General features: G+C 45.4%; 1 protein-coding gene across 1 annotated transcript; it reads right to left on the bottom strand.

Annotated features, from left to right (window-relative positions):
- Positions 1-19664: 19664 nt before the first annotated feature.
- On the bottom strand, positions 19665-21619 carry LOC136463446 (probable glycosyltransferase 2). Its single transcript, XM_066462445.1, has one exon. The coding sequence runs from the start codon at positions 21341-21343 to the stop codon at positions 19898-19900; it is 1446 nt and encodes a 481-aa protein (XP_066318542.1). The 5' UTR covers positions 21344-21619; the 3' UTR covers positions 19665-19897.
- Positions 21620-22030: the final 411 nt, after the last annotated feature.

Here is a 22030-nt window from a genome sequence, read left to right as displayed (position 1 = left end):
GTAAAGAAAATGAGGTAAAAGGGAGTACAAACTAACCAAGATTAAACTAATCTCTTTTTGTAATCTTATATAATATATGGTCGTGAAAAATCATGAATCCCGTATCCCATAGTCGCTTTTTTTTTAATTTTAACACTTTTTAATAACTAATTTTAAATCTAACACTGCAAGTTTTTTTTTAAAACTAACACTTTTGGCGCGCCTATTGCCCTAGCGCGGCCAAATGCCTGAGGTCTGACGTGGCGACGACCGGTTTCGGTGACCGTTGACGTGGCAGCTCTTGCCGCTCCACCATGCATGGCGCGGCAGTGCCGCGCCCTGATCCGTGGCGTGGCAGAGCCGAATAAATATCGCGCCCAATCCTGCCTGCCCGAGCAGCAAGCCCGCCTGGCCGCCGCGCCCGCCGCCCGGCCGGCGGTACCTGAACGGTTTAATCCGAACGCGTCGCGCTGATAGTGGGAGTTATTTTAAGTATTGCTTGACGTAAAATCAATGGTAGATTTATTTCTGTCTTTTGTTGAATTTTTTTCATGGCCGAATAGAGAATTTGATAAGCCAATGATTTATTTTCCGTCTTTCATAATACGGTTAACCACCAATTTAACTAATCGATTATGAAAAATTGCCATTGCCATCGAGATACGCCGGGACTGTCGGTTCCTGAACTAGTTGGTACTTAATCTCACCGGCAGTGCTGCCGCGACGCAAAGAAACGAATATAAAACAGATAAATGAAGTCCGTGCGTAAGTTGACAAGCTGCCACATAACACTTTCATTGTTTTGACATAAGTTTGACATAACATAACCAAATAACTCCGCAAGTTTTGGACGCCAATATTCGTTTGACCTAACAAACTAAGACCCAGGAGTGTAAGGATCCCTCAGACGCCTCTGTCTCTTCGGATTTGTTGGCAACACATTGGGAGTGTAGCCAACGTCGGTATGATCGCGTCGACGGTGCGTATGGCTCATACCCTGCAAGTATATGATACGCATGATTACTTATAATTCTTTATGATCGTTAGTTCATGGAGCCTACGTATTTAAATAAACTATCTTTGATAGTACCTGTGAGGCTCCTTGGGTACCAAGCGGGGCACCACCTAGCTGAGACATGCCGATCTCGTGCTGCGGCCAATCATCCCACTGGTCGTGCTATCTGCGGAAGCCCGGGGGGTCGTCGTCATCGTCGTCCTCGGTTGCAGGGTCCTTCCCAGCGCTATGATGTGGTGGTGTATGAAGGGACCATGACGCCTAAGACGGGGGGTGAATTAGGTAACTTAAAATTCTAACTCTAAATTATGGTCTCTTTTTCTAACCCAAGCAAAACATATGCAATAGATAGACTATTTAGATGTGCAACTATGGTTTTGCTAGTGTGTTGCTATCTCTACTGCAAACGTAGTAAAGTAATCAATGTAAATGCGGAAGCTAAAAAGCAAGGTAGAGATATGTAAACTCCCGTCGACGACTTTGGTATTTTTATTGAGGTATCGAGAAGCGCGCAAGCTTCCCCCTAGTCCTTGTTGGAGCCCCTCGCAAGGAATCCCTCACAAGGGCCAAGCTCCCAGTCGGGTAACTCCGTGGATAGCCTCGAGCCTTCCCCACGCGCAAGTGGGTCTCCGACGTGCCTCTCGGCAAGCCTCTCCCGGATGCTCCCCGCCGTCTTCACTATCAAGCTTCTGGCCAAAACGCCACGGGTCTTGTTCCCTCCGGTACACGGTAGCGGCCACACCACAAACGCGGTTGGTGAGATCTCGCAAGACTTCAAGCCCCTCCGATGTAAACACTTGTGCTTGCAAGCACGGGGTGGCAAGAGGTATGAAAACCTCACTAAACACTAGGCATACACCTAGAGCAAGCGCATAAGCGGTGGTCTAATCAACCTAAGCACTTTGCAAAGCACTTATGCTAATCACCTAATAAAACACTAAGCACTGTGCATGTGGAGGTCACTAAAATGGTGTATCAACACCCTTGGTATGTTTCCTCAGCTCCACACACCTTAAATGGCCGGTTGGAGGTTGTATTTATAAGCCCCACTGAGAAAGTAGCCGTTGGGGTCGGATTCCCGCGAAACTGCTACTGACCAGACGCTGAATCGTCCTGACCGGATGCATCCGGTCGTCCCAACCGTTGAGCCAGCAAAACACTGATCGGACGCTAGACAGTGTCCGGTCGCCTGCCACCGGACGCGTCCGGTCGTAGATATGCCGCTCTGGAACCTTTCTGTACTCGATCGGATGCTGCGTTCCTGCGTCCGGTCGGTTGCCGCCAGCGTCGGGTCCTCGCGTCCGGTCGCTTATCTGCTGAGCCACCGGTCCAGCGTCTGGTTGCGCTTCCAGCGTCCGGTCGCCTCTACAAGCTCGTTTCTTCACGATCTTGCATACGGCTTGGTTCCTATCTTCATGCTTGGACTTTGCTTAATATCTTGGGTCTTTTCTTGTGCTCCTAAGGTCTTGCTTAAGGTGTTGATCATCGGATCATCACGTCGCCTTCGTCCAAGTCACGTCTTGCACCCTGTTGGACTACAAAACAAACACTTGCAAATTCATTAGTCCAATTTAGTTGTGTTGGTCATCAAACACCAAAATCCAAAGTAAAAGGGCCTAGGGTCCATTTTCCTTACAATCTCCCCCTTTTTGGTGATTGATGACAACACGACCAAAGCAAGCAAATAATAAGAATTTGGAAGTTAAAAACTACCTACTTGCTGGAATGCAATGCGAAGGGCAAGGTTATATGATACTAATTGACAGATACCAATTAAAACTTTACTTAAAAGCTTGTCTTGCCCTTGCAAATGTCCCCATGTGATATTATGGATTAAAGCCTAGCTTTCTAAAAAAAATTCTCCCATTACTTAGACTAACCCATAATTTACTTTCCTCCCTTTTTTAGACCATTACCACTTGTAGACATCAACTTGATGCTTGCCTTTGGTCCTTCAAATTCTCCTCCTTTGGCATCAAACACCGAAAAGGAAGACATTAGTAGCACAAGGAAGGGTCAAATTTTGTGATCCTTTGTGTAAAGAGAGAAATGGATCACAAAATTTGACTCTCATATTATATAGACTAAGCTCCCCCTAAATATATGCATATATATGGTAGAAAGCAAGGCATATGCATAATTGGCAATTTATTTTACAAGAGAGTTTAATCTATATAATGCATAGAGAAAGCATATAAATATGAAAAGAAAACAACATGATGATTCCAATTGAAGAATGATGCTTAACTCTGGGGACTCCAATTTCCTTACAATGAGACTACTACACATGTGATAGGTTAAAAAAAATGATACCATTTGAACAAGTGTTAGTCTCAAAGCATTCAAGTTGTAGATTAAGCTCCCCCTAAATTTGTGCACACAAGTGTTGAATACTTGTAAAACTTGTGCACATTGATTACAGTATCAAAATACCACTTGAAAGATGATATTTGGGAGAGATTATCTACAATTTGGACTTTGACACATATTAGATAATTAATTGTAAAACAAGCTATGTGCCGTGCTCCTAAACAATTTTAAACCATGTAGGTTTGCTCCAAGGGTTGATAATAAAACCGAGCAAGCCTACCATATGATATACCTATTGAATGCATGACAAAATATTTAAGCATGTAAATGCAAACATTAGGCTTGAAAGACAACTAGATGCTTTAAAAGTATACCAATTAAAATGAATACTAATTGAAGGTAATGACATCTAGTTGCCTAACATGGGAAGGGGAATTTGGGTCCATAGTATTCACTAACCCACTTGGCAATGATTTAGTCCATCATGATGCACCCCATGAAATGCACCCACCCTTTGCCAAGTCTCCAAATTCCCCGATGTCCGATGGACTTCTCACTTCCCTTTTGGGATCCAAACCTTCTTGGTGCTCTTCATATTTGAAATGATTTCCTTTGGCACCCAAAAGCGTTTGACCCCATTGTTGGCTTGCTTGTTCACCTTGATGGCCACCACCTTGTCATTTTTCTTCTTCTTCAAGAGATAAGATGTGGAGGTCTTCTTATCCACCATGTTGGTGTAGGTGTTGGAGAACTTGCTTGTTTGCTTTTTCCCCTTCTTTGCTCCTCCCCCATTCTTCACCTTGCACTCATAGGACTTGTGGCCTTCCTTGTGGCACACGTAGCAAACCACGGTTTGTCCTTCATCAAGCTTCTTCACACCCTTGATGGTGTTATCTTGATGAAGTTGAGCTTGCTTCGCCTTGCCTTTTACTTGAGTCAAGTCCTTCGTGAGGCGAGCTACTTCTTGCTTAAGTTCCTCATTTTCCTTTGCAACCTCTTATGTGCATGTATCTATAATAACTTTCTCAACACAAACTTGGTTGCACAAAGGTGAGTCTAAACATAAACCATTGCAAGAAGTAGAGGCATCCCTTTTAATGATAGAACTTTTCTTTTTAGGTGCTTTGGTGGGGGTATTTTTGATGGCTTCAAGATTAGCAACTTTCTTAGTTAGTTCATCACAATGTTTGCACATGATTTCCAATTTAGCAAGCAAACTTTGATAATCATTTTGTGAGCTAGCTAACTTTTCTTTTAATTTTTCATTTTTCTTTTCAAGTTGCTTATCATTGATTGTGCATTTATTTGTTGTTGCACTAGCCTCAAGTTGCTCAATTTTAGTAGATAGTTCAACATTGAGATTTGCAAAGTTTTCATATTGTTCAAGCAAATTCTTGTATGCTTCTTGTGAACTACCTAGCTCTTCTTTTAAATTTTTGAGCTTCTTTTGTTGACTAGTGCAAACTTTAGCATATTTACGATTTTGTTGCACAATTGTATTATAAGAAGGCAAATCATCATCACTATCGCTCTCACTAGAGGATGAGCTTTCATTACCTCATGCCATAAGGCACACACGAGAAGAGCTTGATGATGAGTGCTTGCGCCCTCGCCTCTTGTGATGATCTTCTTCACTTGAAGAATCATCCCATGACCTTATTGATGTGAGGGCTTTGTTCTTGCACGCCTTCTTCTTTGCCTTAGGTGTGGGCTTGTTTGGACAAACTTCCACAAAGTGCTCCAACTCGCCGCATCCATAGCATCCTCTCTTTCTTTGCTTGTTTCTTTGATTAGTGAAAACGAGGTCTTGAATTTGGATGGGCACACCCTTGACATTGAGCCTTTGGATCATCTTCTCCACCTTTTTGATAAGTTTGATTGATTCTTCATCAAGGTCGGAGGTGGAGGAGGAAGATTGATCATCATCACTTGATTCTTGTTCATCATCATCATCATCATCATCATCCTCATCTTCTTCTTCACTTGAGGAGCTTGAGCTTGAGCTTGACTCAACTTTCTTGCCCTTCATCTTTTTCTTCTCGCTACAAGCGAGAGCTTTGCCTTTGCTTGATGAAGATGCTTCTCCTTGACCCATCTTACGTGACATTTCAAATGCCACTAGCTTGCCAATAACAATGCCTGGGGTCATGGTGCTCAAGTTCTCCATGTTGTGAAGAATGGTGATGATGCTTGCATATTTCTTTTGTGGTAGAACGGAGATGATCTTCCTCACGATGTCTGCATCATCTAGCTTTAACAATCCTATTGAATAGAGCTCATTGATAATTAGATTCAATCGAGAATACATATCACGAACAAGCTCATCATCATTCATAGCAAAGGAATCATAATTTTGCTTAGCTAGACCATGTTTTTGCTCACGGACATTACTTGTGCCGTCATGGAGCTCTTAGAATTTTAACCAAATTTCATGTGCCATATTTAAGGTGAACACTTGGTTAAACACATCCATGCTAAATGATTTAAACAAGCAATTCTTAGCTATAGCATTAAAATGCATTTCTTTTTCGTCACTCTTTGTGGGCTTTTCGGGATTCTTAATGGGTTTCATCCCGTCACAAGTGACTCTCCATACACCTAAATCAACCGCCTCAAGGTGGCAAGCCATTCTAGCCTTATAGTAGAGGAAGTTAGTGCCATCAAATTGAGGAGGCCTAGCGGTATCCATCCCAACCACTTTACAATAGCGTTGGCTCAATGGCGGTTAAGCCAAAGGTCCAAATGTGAGCCAACCTGCTCTGATACCAATTGAAGGGACCGTGACGCCTAAGAGAGGGGTGAATTAGGTAACTTAAAATTCTAACTCTAAATTATGGCCTCTTTTTCTAACCCAAGCAAAACCTATGCAATAGATAGACTATCTAGATGTGCAACTATGGTTTTGCTAGTGTGTTGCTATCTCTACCACAAACATAGTAAAGTAATCAATGTAAATGCAGAAGCTAAAAAGCAAGGTAGAGATATGCAAACTCTCATCGACGACTTTGGTATTTTTACCAAGGTATCGAGAAGCGCGCAAGCTTCCCCCTAGTCCTCGTTGGAGCCCCTCGCAAGGAATCCCTCACAAGGGCCAAGCTCCTGGTCGGGTAACTCTGTGGATAGCCTCGGGCCTTCCCCACATGCAAGTGGGTCTCCGACGTGCCTCTCGGCAAGCCTCTCCTAAATGCTCCCCGCCGTCTTCACTATCAAGCTTCTGGCCGAAATGTCGCGGGCCTTGTTCCCTCCGGTACACGGTGGCGGCCACACCACAAACGCGGTTGGTGTGATCTCGCAAGACTTCAAGCCCCTCCGATGTACATCACTTGTGCTCGCAAGCACGGGGTGGCAAGAGGTATGAAAACCTCACTAAACACTAAGCATACACCTAGAGCAAGCGCATAAGCGGTGGTCTAATCAACCTAAGCACTTCACAAAGCACTTATGCTAATCACCTAATAAAACACTAAGCACTGTGCATGTGGAGATCACTAAAATGGTGTATCAACACCCTTGGTATGTTTCCTCAGCTCCACACACCTCAAATGGCCAGTTGGGGGTTGTATTTATAAGCCCCACTGAGAAAGTACCCGTTGGGGTCGGATTCCCGCAAAACTGCTACTGACCGGACGCTGAATCATCCTGACCGGACACGTCCGGTCGTCCCGACCATTGAGCCGGCAAAACATTGATCGGACGCTGGACAGCGTCCGGTCGCCTACCACCGGATGCGTTCGGTCGCTGATATGCCACTCTGGAACCTTTCTGTACTCGATCGGATGCTGCGTTCCTACGTTTGGTCGGTTGCCACCAGCATCCGTTCCTCGTGTCCGGTCGCTTGTCTGCCGAGCCACCGGTCCAGCGTCCGGTCATGCTTCTAGCGTCTGGTCCAGCGCCCGGTCGCCTCTGTGAGCTCATTTCTTCACGATCTTGCGTACGGCTTGGTTCCTATCTTCATGCTTAGACTTTGCTTGATATCTTGAGTCTTTTCTTGTGCTCCTAAGGTCTTGCTTAAGGTGTTGATCATCAGATCATCACGTCGCCTTCATCCAAGTCACGTCTTGCACCCTGTTGGACTACAAAACAAACACTTGCAAATTCATTAGTCCAATTTGGTTGTGTTGGTCATTAAATACCAAAATCCAAAGTAAATGGGCCTAGGGTCCATTTTCTTACAGTGTACGCACCACGGAAGTGGCACCTGTCATCTGCTGAGAAGAGCCAGCTAGTGTCCTCAAAGAGGCTGAAGACGTGCCACCCGACTACGCCAGGAGTGGCGGTTCCTCATAAGGAGTGTCCATGCAGCTCAGCTTCTGAGCTAGCTTCCTGCAGCTCTTCTTCATCTTCTGCATAAATAGGCGTTAAAGTTAGTGCATTACCCAAACGCATATACACTAAAGAAACATTTTTGGAACGGACAAGTTTATGTTACCTCCACAAAAGCCATGAGAACGCCTGGCCCCTGACCTCTAGACTCATGAAGCCGGAATGCTGCTTCGTTGGATAGCCTTGACAATTGTGTCACCTAGGTACAAAAATGCGGTTGGACAGTTTTAGTACACATACTTAATACCAAAAGGATAACAAATTGTACCATTCAAGTATATTACCATGTATCTTTGAAGCGGGGTTCTCTCCAGCTATGTGTCCTCCCTAGTGGTAACGTCATACACATCTTCGATGATATTTTCCTCCGAGTCCTCATCAATCGCCACGTTAGTGTATGGGGGCTTAATATGTGTCCGCGTAGACTTGTGAAGCCACCGCAGGTACTCGTCGAAGGTGTGCTGGTCATGTGGAGGACCCACATGGACCAGATGTCGTACCCTATTCTACCACAAATGGATGCGCGAGCTGTGTGTCATGCGTCAATCCTTGGTCTTGTACCTCTTCCTGCGGTCATACCTGCAACAAAACGATGTTAGTTGTACCACACATCTCTGGATTGTAGCATTGTTATTAATCGATAATGCACCTGTAAGAAAAATGGACCCTAGGCCCATTTACTTTGGATTTTGATGTTTGATGACCAACACAACCAAATTGGACTAATGAATTTGCAAGTGTTTGTTTTGTAGTCCAACAGGGTGCAAGATGTGACTTGGACAAAGGCGACATGATGATCCGATGATCAACACCTTAAGCAAGACCTTAGGAGCACAAGAAAAGACCCAAGATATCAAGCAAAGTCCAAGCATGAAGATAGGAACCAAGCCGTATGCAAGATCATGAAGAAATGAGCTCGCAGAGGCGACCAGACGCTGGACCAGACGCTGGAAGCATGACCGGATGCTGGACCGGTGGCTCGGTAGACAGGCGACCGGACGCAAGGACCGAACGCTGGTGGCAACCGATCGGACGCAGGAACGCAGCGTCCGATCGATTACAGTAAGGTTCCAGAGCGGCACATCTGCGACCGGACGTGTCCGGTGGCAGGCAACTGGACGCTGGCCAACGTCCGATCAGCATATTGCCGGCTCAACGGTTGGGACAACCGGACGCGTCCGGTCAGGACGATTCAGCGTCCGGTCAGTAGCAGTTTTGCGGGAATTCGACCTCAACAACTACTTTCTCAGTGGGGCTTATAAATACAACCCCCAACCAGCCATTTGATATGTGTGGAGCTAAGGAAACATACCAAGGGTGTTGATACACCATCTTAGTGATCTCCACATGCATAGTGCTTAGTGTTTTATTAGGTGATTAGCATAAGTGCTTTGCGAAGTGCTTAGGTTGATTAGACCACCGCTTATGCGCTTGCTCTAGGTTTATGCATAGTGTTTAGTGAGGTTTGCATACCTCTTGCCACCCCATGCTTGCGAGCACAAGTGTTGTACATCGGAGGGGCTTGAAGTCTTGCGAGATCACACCAACCGCGTTTGTGGTGTGGCCGCCACCATGTACCGGAGGGAACAAGGCCCGCGGCGTTTCGGCCGGAAGCTTGATAGTGAAGACAGCGGGGAGCATCTGGGAGAGGCTTGCCGAGAGGCACATCGGAGACCCACTTGCACGTGGGGAAGGCCTGAGACTATCCATGGAGTTACCCGACCGGGAGCTTGGCCCTTGCGAGGGATTCCTTGCGAGGGGCTCCAACGAGGACTAGGGGAAGCTTGCGCGCTTCTCGATACCTCGGTAAAAATACCGGAGTCATTGACGGGAGTTTGCATATCTCTACCTTGCTCTTTAGCTTCTGCATTTACATTGTTTACTTTACTACGTTCGCGGTAGAGATAGCTATACACTAGCAAAACCATAGTTGCACATCTAGATAGTTTATTTATTGCATAGGTTTTGCTAGGGTTAGAAAAAGAGCTATAGCTTTGGAGTTAGAATTTTTAAGTTGCCTAATTCACCCCCCCCCCCCTCTTAGGCGTCACGGTCCCTTCAATTGGTATCAAAGCCGGTTGACTCATATTTGGACCTTTGGCTTAACCGTCGTTGAGCCGATGCTATTGTAGAGTGATTGGGATAGATACCGCTAGGCCTCCATAATTTGACGGCACTAACTTCCCATACTATAAAGCTAGAATGGCTTGCCACCTTGAGGCGGTTGATTTGGCTGTATGCAGAGTCACTCGTGACGGGATGAAACCCATCAAGAATCCCGAAAAACCCACAAAGAGTGACGAAAAAGAAATGCATTTTAATACTAGAGCTAAGAATTGCTTGTTTGAATCATTTAGCATGGATGTGTTTAACCAAGTGTTCACCTTAAATACGGCACATGAAATTTGGTTAAAACTCCAAGAGCTCCATGACGACACAAGTAATGTCCGTGAGCAAAAACATTGTCTAGCCAAGCAAAATTATGATTCCTTTGCTATGAATGATGATGAGCTTGTTCGTGATATGTATTCTCGATTGAATCTAATCATCAATAAGCTCCATTCAATAGGATTATTAAAGCTAGATGATGCGGACATAGTGAGGAAGATCATCTCCGTTCTACCATAAAAGAAATATACAAGCATCATCACCATCCTTCACAACATGGAGAACTTGAGCACCATGACCCCGGGCATTGTCATTGGAAAGCTAGTGGCATTTGAAATGTCACATAAGATGGGTCAAGGAGAAGCATCTTCATCAAGCTAAGGCAAAGCTCTCGCTTGTAGCGAGAAGAAGAAGATGAAGGGCAAGAAAGTTGAGTCAAGCTCAAGCTCAAGCTCCTCAAGTGAAGAAGAAGATGATGATGAAGATTCAAGTGATGATGATAAATCTTCCTCCTCCACCTCCGACCTTGATGAAGAATCAATCAAATTAATCAACAAGGTGGAGAAGATGATCCAAAGGCTCAATGTCAAGGGTGTGCCCATCCAAATTCAAGACCTCGTTTTCACTAATCAAAGAAACGAGCAAAGAAAGAGAGGATGCTATGGATGCGGCGAGTTGGGGCACTTTGTGGAAGTTTGTCCAAACAAGCCCACACCCAAGACAAAGAAGAAGGCATGCAAGAACAAAGCCCTCACAACAATAAGGTCATGGGATGATTCTTCAAGTGAAGAAGAAAACCATCACAAGAGGCGAGGTCACAAGCACTCATCATCAAGCTCTTCTCATGTGTGCCTTATGGCACAAGGTAACGAAAGCACGTCCTCTAGTGAGAGTGATAGTGATGATGATTTGCCTTCTTACAATACAATTGTACAACAAAATCTTAAATATGCTAAAGTTTGCACTAGTCAACAAAAGAAGCTCAAAATTTTAAAAGAAGAGCTAGGTAGTTCACAAGAAGCATACAAGAATTTGCTTGAACAATATGAAAACTTTGCAAATCTCAATGTTGAACTATCTACTAAAATTGAGCAACTTGAGGCTAGTGCAACAACAAGTGCATGCACAATTAATGATAAGCAACTTGAAAAGAAAAATTAAAAATTAAAAGAAAAGTTAGCTAGCTTACAAAATGATTATCAAAGTTTGCTTGCTAAAATGGAAATCATGTGCAAACATTGTGATGAGCTAACAAATAAAGTTGCTAATCTTAAGGCCGTCAAAAATACCCCCACCAAGGCATCTAAAAGAAATGACATAATTAAAAAGGATGCATCTACCTCTTGCAATGATTTATGTTTAGACTCACCTTTGTGCAACCAAGCTTGTGTTGAGAAAGTGATTGTAGATACATGCACACAAGAGGTTGCAAAAGAAAATGAGCAACTCAAGCAAGAAGTAGCTCGCCTCACCAAGGACTTGACTCAAGTGAAAGGCAAGGCGAAGCAAACCCAACTTCATCAAGATAACACCGTCAAGGGAGTGAAGAAGCTTGATGAAGGACAAACCGTGGTTTGCTACGTGTGCCACAAAAAAGGCCACAAGTCCTATGAGTGCAAGGTGAAGAATGGGGGAGGAGCAAAGAAGAAGGAGAAAAAGCAAACAAGCAAGCTCTCCAACACCTACACCAACAAGGTGGACAAGAAGGCCTCCACACCTTATCTCTTAAAGAAGAAAAATGACAAGGTGGTGGCCATCAAGGTGAACAAGCAAGCCAACAATGGGGTCAAACGCTTTTGGGTGCCAAAGGAAATCATTTCCAACATAAAGAGCACCAAGAAGGTTTGGATCCCAAAAGGGAAGTAAGAAGTTCGTCAGACTTCGGGGAATTTGGAGACTTGGCAAAGTTTGGGTGCATTACATGGGGTGCATCATGATGGACAAAGTCATTGCCAAGTAGGTTAGTGAATACTATGGACTCAAATTCCCCTTCCCATGTTAGGTAACTAGATGTCATTACTTTCAATTTGTATTTGTTTCAATTGGTATTGTCTTTCAATTGGTATACTTTTAAAGCATCTAGTTATTTTTTATGCCTAATGTTTGCATTTACATGCTTAAATATTTTGTCATGCATTCAATAGGTATATCATATGGTATGCTTTCTTGGTTTCATTATCAACCCTTGGAGCAAACCTACATGGTTTAAAATTGTTTAGGAGCACGGCACATAGCTTGTTTTACAATTAACTATCAAATAAGTGCCAAAGTCCAAATTGTGGATAATCTCTCCCAAATATCATCTTTCAAGTGGTATTTTGTTTCTTAAATCAATGTGCACAAATGGTACAAGTATTCAACACTTGTGTGCACATATTTAGGGGGAGTAATTCTACAACTTGGATGCGTTGAGACTATCACTTGTTCAAATGGTATCAATGTTTCAAACCTATCACATGTGTAGTAGTCTCATTGTAAGGAAATTGGAGTCCCCGGAGTTAAGCATCATTCTTCAATTGGCATCATCATGTTGATTTCATTTCTTTTTTATATGCTTTCTCCATGCATTATATAGATTAAACTCTCTTGTCAAATAAATTGCTAATTATGCATATGCCTTGCTTTCTACCATATGTATGCATATATTGAGGGGGAGCTTAGTCTATATAATGTGAGAGTCAAATTTTATGATCCATTTCACTCTTTATACAACGGACCATGAAATTTGACCCTCCCTTGTGCCACTAATGTCTTCCTTTTTGGTGTTTGATGCCAAAGGGGGAGAATTTGAAGGACCAAAGGCAAGCATCAAGTTGATGTATACAAGTGGTAATGGTCCGAGAAAGGGAGGAAAGTGAATTATGGATTAATCTAAGTAATGGGAGAATTTTTTTAGAAAGCTAGGCCTTAATCCATAATATCATATGGGGACATTCGTAAGGGCAAGAAGGTCTTCAATTGGTATCTAAGTAGTATCTTCTAGCATAATATAACATTGCCCTTTGCATTGCATCCTAGCAAGTAGGTAGTTTTTAAATTTTCAAAATTTTATTATTTGCGTGCTTTGGTCGTGTTGTCATCAATCACCAAAAAGGTAGAGATTATAAGAAAAATGGACCCTAGACCTATTTACTTCGGATTTTGATGTTTGATGACCAACACAACCAAATTGGACTAATGAATTTACAAGTGTTTGTTTTGTAGTCCAACAGGGTGCAAGACGTGACTTGGACGAAGGCGACGTGATGATCCGATGATCAACACCTTAAGCAAGATCTTAGGAGCACAAGAAAAGACCCAAGATATCAAGCAAAGTCCAAGCATGAAGATAGGAACCAAGCCGTACACAAGATCACGAAGAAACGAGCTCGCAGAGGCGACCGGACGCTGGACCGGACGCTGGAAGCGCGACCGGACGCTGGACCGGTGGCTCGGCAGACAGGCGACCAGACGCAAGGACCGGACGCTGGCGGCAACCGACCGGACGTAGGAACGCAGCGTCCGATCGATTACAGTAAGGTTCCAGAGCGGCACATCTGCGACCAGACGCGTCTGGTGGCAGGCGACTGGACGCTGGCCAGCGTCCGATCAGCATATTGCCGGCTCAACGGTCGGGACGACCGGACGCATCCGGTCAGGACGATTCAGCGTCCGGTCAGTAGCAGTTTCGCGGGAATTCGACCCCAACGGCTACTTTCTCAGTGGGGCTTATAAATACAACCCCCAACCGGCCATTTGATATGTGTGGAGCTAAGGAAACATACTAAGGGTGTTGATACACCATCTTAGTGATCTCCATATGCATAGTGCTTAGTGTTTTATTAGGTGATTAGCATAAGTGCTTTGCGAAGTGCTTAGGTTGATTAGACCACCGCTTATGCGCTTGCTCTAGGTTTATGCCTAGTGTTTAGTGAGGTTTGCATACCTCTTGTCACCCCGTGCTTGCAAGCTCAAGTGTTGTACATCGGAGGGGCTTGAAGTCTTGTGAGATCACACCAACCGCGTTTGTGGTGTGGCCGCCACCGTGTACCGGAGGGAACAAGGCTCGCGGCGTTTCGGCCAGAAGCTTGATAGTGAAGACGGCGGGGAGCATCCGGGAGAGGCTTGCCGAGAGGCACATCGGAGACCCACTTGCGCGTGGGGAAGGCCCGAGGCTATCCACGGAGTTACCCGACCGGGAGCTTAGCTCTTGCGAGGGATTCCTTGCGAGGGGCTCCAACGAGGACTAGGGGGAAGCTTGCGCGCTTCTCGATACATCGATAAAAATACCGGAGTCATTGACAGGAGTTTGCATATCTCTACCTTGCTCTTTAGCTTCCGCATTTACATTGTTTACTTTACTACGTTCGCGGTAGAGATAGCTATACACTAGCAAAACCATAGTTGCACATCTAGATAGTTTATTTATTGCATAGGTTTTGCTAGGGTTAGAAAAAGAGGCCATAGTTTTGGAGTTAGAATTTTTAAGTTGCCTAATTCACCCCCCCCCCCTCTTAGGCGTCACGGTCCCTTCAGCACCCGTGCAATTCTTGGTTGGTGGAGTAAAGCGGTGGTGGGCAGCCTGTCATTCTCCCAAACTGTCTGCAGACCCAGATGGGCAAGTGAATCTCGACCACATGGAAGAAAATAAGAGGGATGTCGCAGCGATACTCGTTTGACTCATCTCTAGTGACAGGACTGAGATAGTACTGGAGCTCTGGAGCATCCCAAGGACACCAATGCACCTGAATTTTGTAATTGAGTTAGGTTGTGATATAATGTACATCGAACAAGACACATGTATGATAGTAAAGAGAGCGTAACCTGGTGCTGTGTCAGGACGTCGAGACCGTCCGTGTACTCCCTGTACTTGTGCCTCGCATTCCCTCTAACTAACTCTGCTTCCGTCTAGATATACAGAGCTGTAGGGAGTGTATTCTGCCCGTTCCATTGCTGCATTGAACACGATAATAAATTAGCCATTAATGATGAATTCATATGTAACTGCCTCCAAAAATATAGTGAACCAAAGTACTTACCAGTAAACTATTATTAAGGGGGCCTCCCAACAGGCCATTATTCCCAACACCACACCTGGAGTAGGTACGAGCAACCCCCAAGGTTCGCATATCCTGAGGTGCGGCGACAGGCAACGCATAGCTATCGATACGTCCATGCTAGGACTGCGCTGCCCTAGCTGTACGTCGCTATATTCTCCCATGGCTGTCGTAGTATGTCAAGGAACATCCAGCTGATCGTGTTGCCTGAGGCGTCTGGGAAGAAGAAAGCACCAAGAAAGTGCCACAGCCACACACGAGCGAACCTGTCGATCAAAGCCTCCTCAGCCTGTGGGTCCAAGTAATCAAAGCGCTCCGTGATCCAGGACGACGAAACCTCGAAACTTTTTCTGAAATTGACCAAAGAAAATGAGACCCTATGGCTGCAGGAAAGCAATGCAAATATTAAATAGGCTTGAATTACTCACTTATTTTTCTTGGAAGCATCGTCGTCCGGTGGAAGAAAGCCAGTAAACTGAGCCACCAGCTCCCTCCACTGATCGTTGTCAACTATCTCTGTCACTAGAAATCCCCCCAACCGAAGGTCTAAAATAGCCTTCACGTCCTGCAACGTCAAGGTCATCTCACCACAAGGTAGGTGGAACGTGTGGGTCTTAGGCCTCCACCTATTATAAGAATAGAACGATTGTTAGTTGCCTCAAATTTGTTAGAAGAAAGTTTACGTACAAAGAATACACTCACACCTGTCTACAGCTGCAGTAAGTAGTGCTGGGTCAAGGGGCGGAAGACTGTGGTTGACAACATGGACAAGCTCGAGGAAGCCGGCACGCCGTATGTACGACGCATAACGCTCGTCCCACTGGTGTGCCTTGGTGTGCGTGCGGGGCCTCAAAGGAGGCAACGACACCTCTGCGTCATTGTCACTCATGATGTGTGCTCGGTGCTGATCGTCGTACTCCACCTCAAGAATGGGGTACAACGGGTGCCGCGTGGGAGGAGCTATCCTGTTACGAATTGATAAACAAAGCGTTAGAGTATTCAAATTAACAAAATTTAAATTAACATTAGTAAGTTCACAAACAAATCACTAACCTAACTATCCTAAATCCCTAAACCCAAAATCCTAACTATACTAGATAATAAATACATAATCAATCCCTAACATACCTAAACTCTTTTGGGTTTAGAGTAAACTAGTATCTATACCCAAAATCCATAACTAAATAACTAAACTAAATAATAAATACATAAACAATCCCTAAACCCAAAATCCTAACTATACTAGAACACACAACCTCAAACCTACGTAAATCATAAACAAATTCACTAACCTAACTATCAAAAATCAATACCAATCACAAAACCCTAACTATCCTAAATCGCTAATTATCCTAAATCAATAATAATCAAAAAATTATGAAATCAACCCTAACTATCCTAAATTACTAACTATCCTAAATCACTAATTATCCTAAATCAATAATAATAATAATAAATGAAATCAACCCTAACTATCCTAAATTACTATCATAAATCACTAATTATCCTAAATCAATAATAAGCAAAAAAAAAAATAAAATCGAGATGAGGTACCTTAGGAGCGGGCGGCCTTGACACGCCGGCGTTCGTGGCGCGGTCGGCGCGGGCGCTGCGCGGCGGGAGTGGCCGGGCGCGGCATGGTCGGGCGGGCGAGGCTGGGCGGGCGCTGGCGCCGGGCGGCGGCTGGCTGCGTTGACAGCGGTGCGGGCGCTGGCGGCAGGCGGGCGGGCAGGGTGCGTGCGGGCAGGCGGCAGGGTGCGCGGTATTTATATGGCTCTGCGGCGCCATAGATCAGGGCGCGGCACTGCCATGCCAAGGTCGGTGGCGCGGCAAGAGCTGCCACGTCAACGGTCACCGAAACCAGTCGTCGCCACGTCAGACCTCTGCCGCGCCACCATGCATGGCGCGGCACAGGCATTTGGCCGCGCCAGGGCAATAGGCGTGACAAAAATTGTTAGTTTTTAAAAAAAAACTTACAGTGATAAAAAAAAGTGTTAAAATTAAAAAAAAAATCCACATGGCTCGGTCGTCTTCTCAGATCGTACATGGGTTTGGTAGGACAACGTTACAGGAGCAGAGCCGCACATGGTCAGGTCTTGACAGATCTTAGTGTCAATGCTCCTTGAGATCCATGTCCCAAATCTCCATGACAAAGAGGATATATACCTGCAGACGGACAAACCCCTCAAGTAAAACAAAACATTCATACAGCAGTAGTTGCAGCGGATGGCCAGATCTTGATCCGGTTTATTTAATTAATCCATTAATTTTCCGTTGTCATCAGAAATGTGCGTCATCGTGCAGTCCACGTTGCGTCCATGATCAGGTCAGCCCCCTGGTTAATTAATTTATCTGATCAATCGAAAGAAACGGGTGGCCTGCAGTCCTGATAAAGCTTGATCCAGTTGCGATGAGGAAGCAGCTTCAGAGGCGGATCAGCAGCAGCAAAAACAATTTAACAAACTGCAGCGCTCAGTTTTCAAAACCCTAGCCAATTCATCTATATGCTTGGAAAACTTAAATTTTGGATCCCTAATCCGAGTATAAGCTACTTCGTACCTTCATATGCCTCCTGTTTGTTTATAGATTCTCTCCATTTTAAAATGTAAGTCGAACATCCTAAACTTTGATTATTAATTAGTATTTCCTCCATTTCAAAATATAAGATATTTTTAGCTTTTCTAGATATGTCGCTTTTGCTATATACTTAGATATATAATGTCTAGATACATAACAAAAATAATGTATCTAGAAAAATCAAAATGCCTTATAATTTAAAAAAGAGTACAGGTGTGTATGTATGCCTGCTTGGTGCTTGCTAGCACATAAGATGCAACAATAGATTCATTGGTAATACTTTTAAGTTGGTAAATATTTTGTCCAAGAAATTCATGGTCAATTACACTCAAATCCTAATTCACGAATATTCTCAATCAGACTTTCAAGGCATAAGATCCCTGGCACACTATCTAGCACCACCTCTAATTGTGAAAGTATGTTCTATTTCAGTGAATTGCCAGTGCTCCTGACATTTTTTAGCCAATAAAGAAGCAAGCAACAGCGTCATATTTCAATTTTGTAAATAAAAAAAAAAAAAAAAAAAAAAAAACTATGTCAACCTTAAATCAGCCACATGTAACCAGCTAAACCACCAAAGCAACGTTTTGAATGGGCAAACAGGGATTCAAATCCTTAATGAGTTCATAACTACTCATTGAGCAATCTCGTTGAAAAAACGGTACACAATTCTTCAGATTTAAGCTTTTAATAGCATGCTGTAGTTAAGGAATGATAACTTAAAACAGCAGCAAGTCTATGAAGCATCAGCAAACCCAGCAAGTAATATGACTGTAGAAAACTAGTAAGAGACAAGTCTGATAATGGCTGCTTCAAAATCTCAACACAGCCTCTGTAACAAGGGCATACAACTAATGTTCATGATCAGGCATGACATCCAAAACTATTAGCATACAGTTTCTCCAAATCTTAACACAAAGAAATACTAAGTAGCAACATTAGTTTCTCCAAACCTTATAACAGATTGAAATAAGTAGCAACTTGGAAGATGGAAGCTATACGTATCTCCAACATTAATCACGTGTGTGAATATACTAATAGAGAAACCGCAATTTCATTACCTCTACTACCTAAATCATAACAGTGAAGTAAATGTCTAGCAGCAGAAAGAATAAAATCAAACACCATAAGAAAACGTTCAACATAAATTATTCTTCAGAATAAAAAATGCTTAGAACTGTAGAAGCACTCCTACAATTAGCAACCTCTGTAACATCTTAATGGATGAAATATTCAATGAGTCACACATATGAAGAATTGTATAAATTAACATTTACAAGTAACCATGACAACATCACACGTTAGACCATTGGAAGAAACCATAGCATGCTTCCAAATATTAGGTTGAATGTCTGAATAAAAGAAGAATATATATTTATATACAGCAGCGATTCATCAATCTATGAGAAGTACAAAACGCAGCAAAACATAGTAACAAGAGGCTGTCACATGCTATGGTTATTTCCTCCTTTAACTTGCACTTTAGGGTTTAGAAATTGATGCTGGAGACAAACAAGATGATGTGTTGACTTAACAAAACCAGTGGCACTAAGTACCAGTTTCTTTTATCTTATGATTTATGGCTATTCAAAATTTCATACAAGGGTTTGACGTGCTACCTTCCTTTGCTACTTCAGAATAACTATCAGAATGCTAATTCCAGTTCAAAAGGAAATGGCAGAAAAGTTGCAAAGCCGTGGATAATTTTGTACTAAATTACCAATATCAGGCATCAAAGATGTCAGTGCTAAAAATGCCACCAAATGAAGATGTGACACTAAATCAGGATAGATTGTGGAGTACTTGACACATTGCAATAATCAGTAAAGTTTGAATCATATGGCAGAAAGTAGACAGAAAAATCTTAATGTTGCTTAGGTACATTTAGTTAGCAATAGGCTTCATAAATTCAACCATGGAAGATAAGAAAGGTAACGACTAAATAGAGAACTAGTCTACTAGAGTGCACAAACTCCACATATCAGTGATTCATGTCCCGCAAGAACCTAGCACAAAAAATGAAATGGCACAGTACAAAAGCGAGACTATTTCCATTAGATTTGAGCTCCTATCTTGTTTAAACCCATAAAAAAACAAAGCTTGCAATCTCTAGCTGTCACATAACAATAAAGATTGGTGAACAAAAAGGAAAGAGAGAGCAAGAGAGTGGAAACTAGAACAACCATATCCCCCATATCACAAAATGCTGACCCTGTTGATAGCCAAAGCAAGTATGCAATTGCCAAACCACCAACTCTCATCCGAACTTTCAGGAAATTGTGGATATTTTGGCCTTCATATCTAAGTTCTCCACATCATTAATCGGTCTGGTTGTCTGATCCCTGGTTCTCTTGATCTTGGGGCTTTCCAGCCCCTTGTGTGAGAAACCATATAGCCGAAGCACCTGGTTGTCAGCAAAATTAAACGCTCGCTCCATGCTCCTGAGGCAGCGCTCCGCTGGGTAATCCCCATAGCTCCCACATGGCTTGCACCCAACAAAGTGAGTCACAAAAGGCCACCGCTCGTCACCGTGGCCTGGGTGGTGATTCTCCATCATCTCCTCATACTTGTCCACCAGCCCAGCCCAGAAGCCATGCAAGTAGTACGAATTCTCAATGAACACCTTGTCCATCCACTTGTCCTTTTGCGAGAGCAAGAGGTAAATCAGTGCGGACTGGTCGTCGGCCTCGAATGCTGGCCGGCCCTTGAGGTTCGCCGTGAGTACCTTGCCGGCCTGGTCGCGGATGAACCCCTTGGGGCCCATGGGTGCCCATGCGTCCAAGAGGTCAAGCGACCACTGGCAATTCCTGAAGAGGAAGCTGCCGGTGTTGAGAGCAATCCAGGAGTGCTTCTCGAAGAGGAGGTCCTGGTAGCCGTGAATGATGAGGTTGTGGCCATCGTAGCGCGCCAGGGGCAGCTCGAACGCCATATCGGTGAAGAGCGCGTCGCTGTCCATCCACCAGATCCACTCGACCTCCGGGTGGGAGAGCATGAGGCGGCGGAGCAGCGGCAATTTGGCCCAGTATCCGGCGAGCTCGTTGTCAAGGTGCGCGAGGTTGTGGACAATCTCGATGCCATGGAGACGGCAGTAATCGATCTTGTTCTTGGTAGTCTTGAGCAGGTAGTGGTCGCCGAGCGGGTTGTCGCAGGGCCCAGGCTGCGAGCCGGTGACGAGCATAATCCTGGGCTTGCCCCCGGCAACGGTGGCCGGGAAGCCCGGGTTCTGTGCTAGCCACCGTCGCCGCTGCGCGTCCCAGTCGGAGATCTTGGGGCCGAGCGCGTATTTGCCGACGGCGGCCGCGTACGCCGCGGCGGCCTCGGTGGCGCTGAGCGCGGTGGCGTTGAACCCGGAGGAGGCGCTGAAGTCACCCTCGTCGTCGGGGTCAGGCCCGGAGTCGGAGCGGATCTCGCGGAGGATGCGGTCGATGTCCTCGACGGCCTTGGCGTCCGCGAGCGCGTCGGCGTCGGAGGGCTGCGAGGGGAGGGAGAGGTTGAGGCCGATGGTGCCCCGCAGGACGAGGATGGTGACGAGGCCGCAGAGCACGGTAATCTTGAGGTTGTTGAAAGTGCGGTGGATCTTGCGCGACCGGCTGTGGTGGTGGAGCGGCGACGCGCCCCGCGGCCGCGGCGCCGTCATCGGCAGCCCTCCCCCGCCGCCGCCTCCTCCCCCTCCTCCTCCCCCCTTGCTGTTGTACCCCATCCCCTCCTGCCCCATCCCCGCCACGGGGAACGGAATCCTCGGATTTTTATTGCTCGCTCTGGGTACCCCGCCCGGCGCCGCGGATTGGGGTCTGGGACTGCTGACTGGGGGGCGCGCGGCTCGCGTCACATGGGCGGGGAGAGCAGCACCGCGCGGCGCGCTGGAGCTGGAGTGCGCGACCCGCGGCGACGGCGAGTGGGAATGGGAATTGAGATGGGATCGGAGGATGCGATGGTGGTGTGGGTGTGGGTGGGGGTGGGGGTGGGGTCGGGGATGGGGGAAGGAGGAGGAAGCGGGTGTTTGTGTGAGCGGTGAGCCCCTCTTCTTTCTTTATGGGCTTCGTCTCTCTTCTAGGACAGTGAGCTGTCAGCCGTTGACCCGGGTTTTGTTCCGCAGCTTCCGCCGGCCGGCTGCCCGGCCGGAGTTGTACTGGTGCGGTGGAGAAGTGGTGCGGACGTGCGGTGCGGTGCCGTTTGCCGTGCGGGCGTCGCGTTTGCCACCCTGCCTGCGGTGGTTGGAGGCCTGGACCGTGCGTGCGTGCTCGCACGTCTTCCGGGCCGGCAAGCCGGACGGCCATCTCGTTCTCGGCCGCCAGGCCCAGCGTCTAACCTTGCCAGTATTCTTTATTCCAATAGTTAGGGATGAAAACGAATCGAATATGAACTGATATCATTGATATTACATTTGTTTTTATATTTCTGT

This window comes from Miscanthus floridulus, chromosome 7, assembly GCF_019320115.1.
Source record: "Miscanthus floridulus cultivar M001 chromosome 7, ASM1932011v1, whole genome shotgun sequence".
Taxonomy (NCBI): Eukaryota; Viridiplantae; Streptophyta; class Magnoliopsida; order Poales; family Poaceae; genus Miscanthus; species Miscanthus floridulus.
Note: the sequence above shows the minus strand (reverse complement) of the source record. Positions and strands in the feature narration are given on the sequence as shown.

What these genes read in the sequence shown, in the direction of transcription:
- LOC136463446 (XM_066462445.1), bottom strand. Translation starts at nt 21,343, where the DNA reads ATGGGGCAGGAGGGGATGGGGTACAACAGCAAGGGGGGAGGAGGAGGG.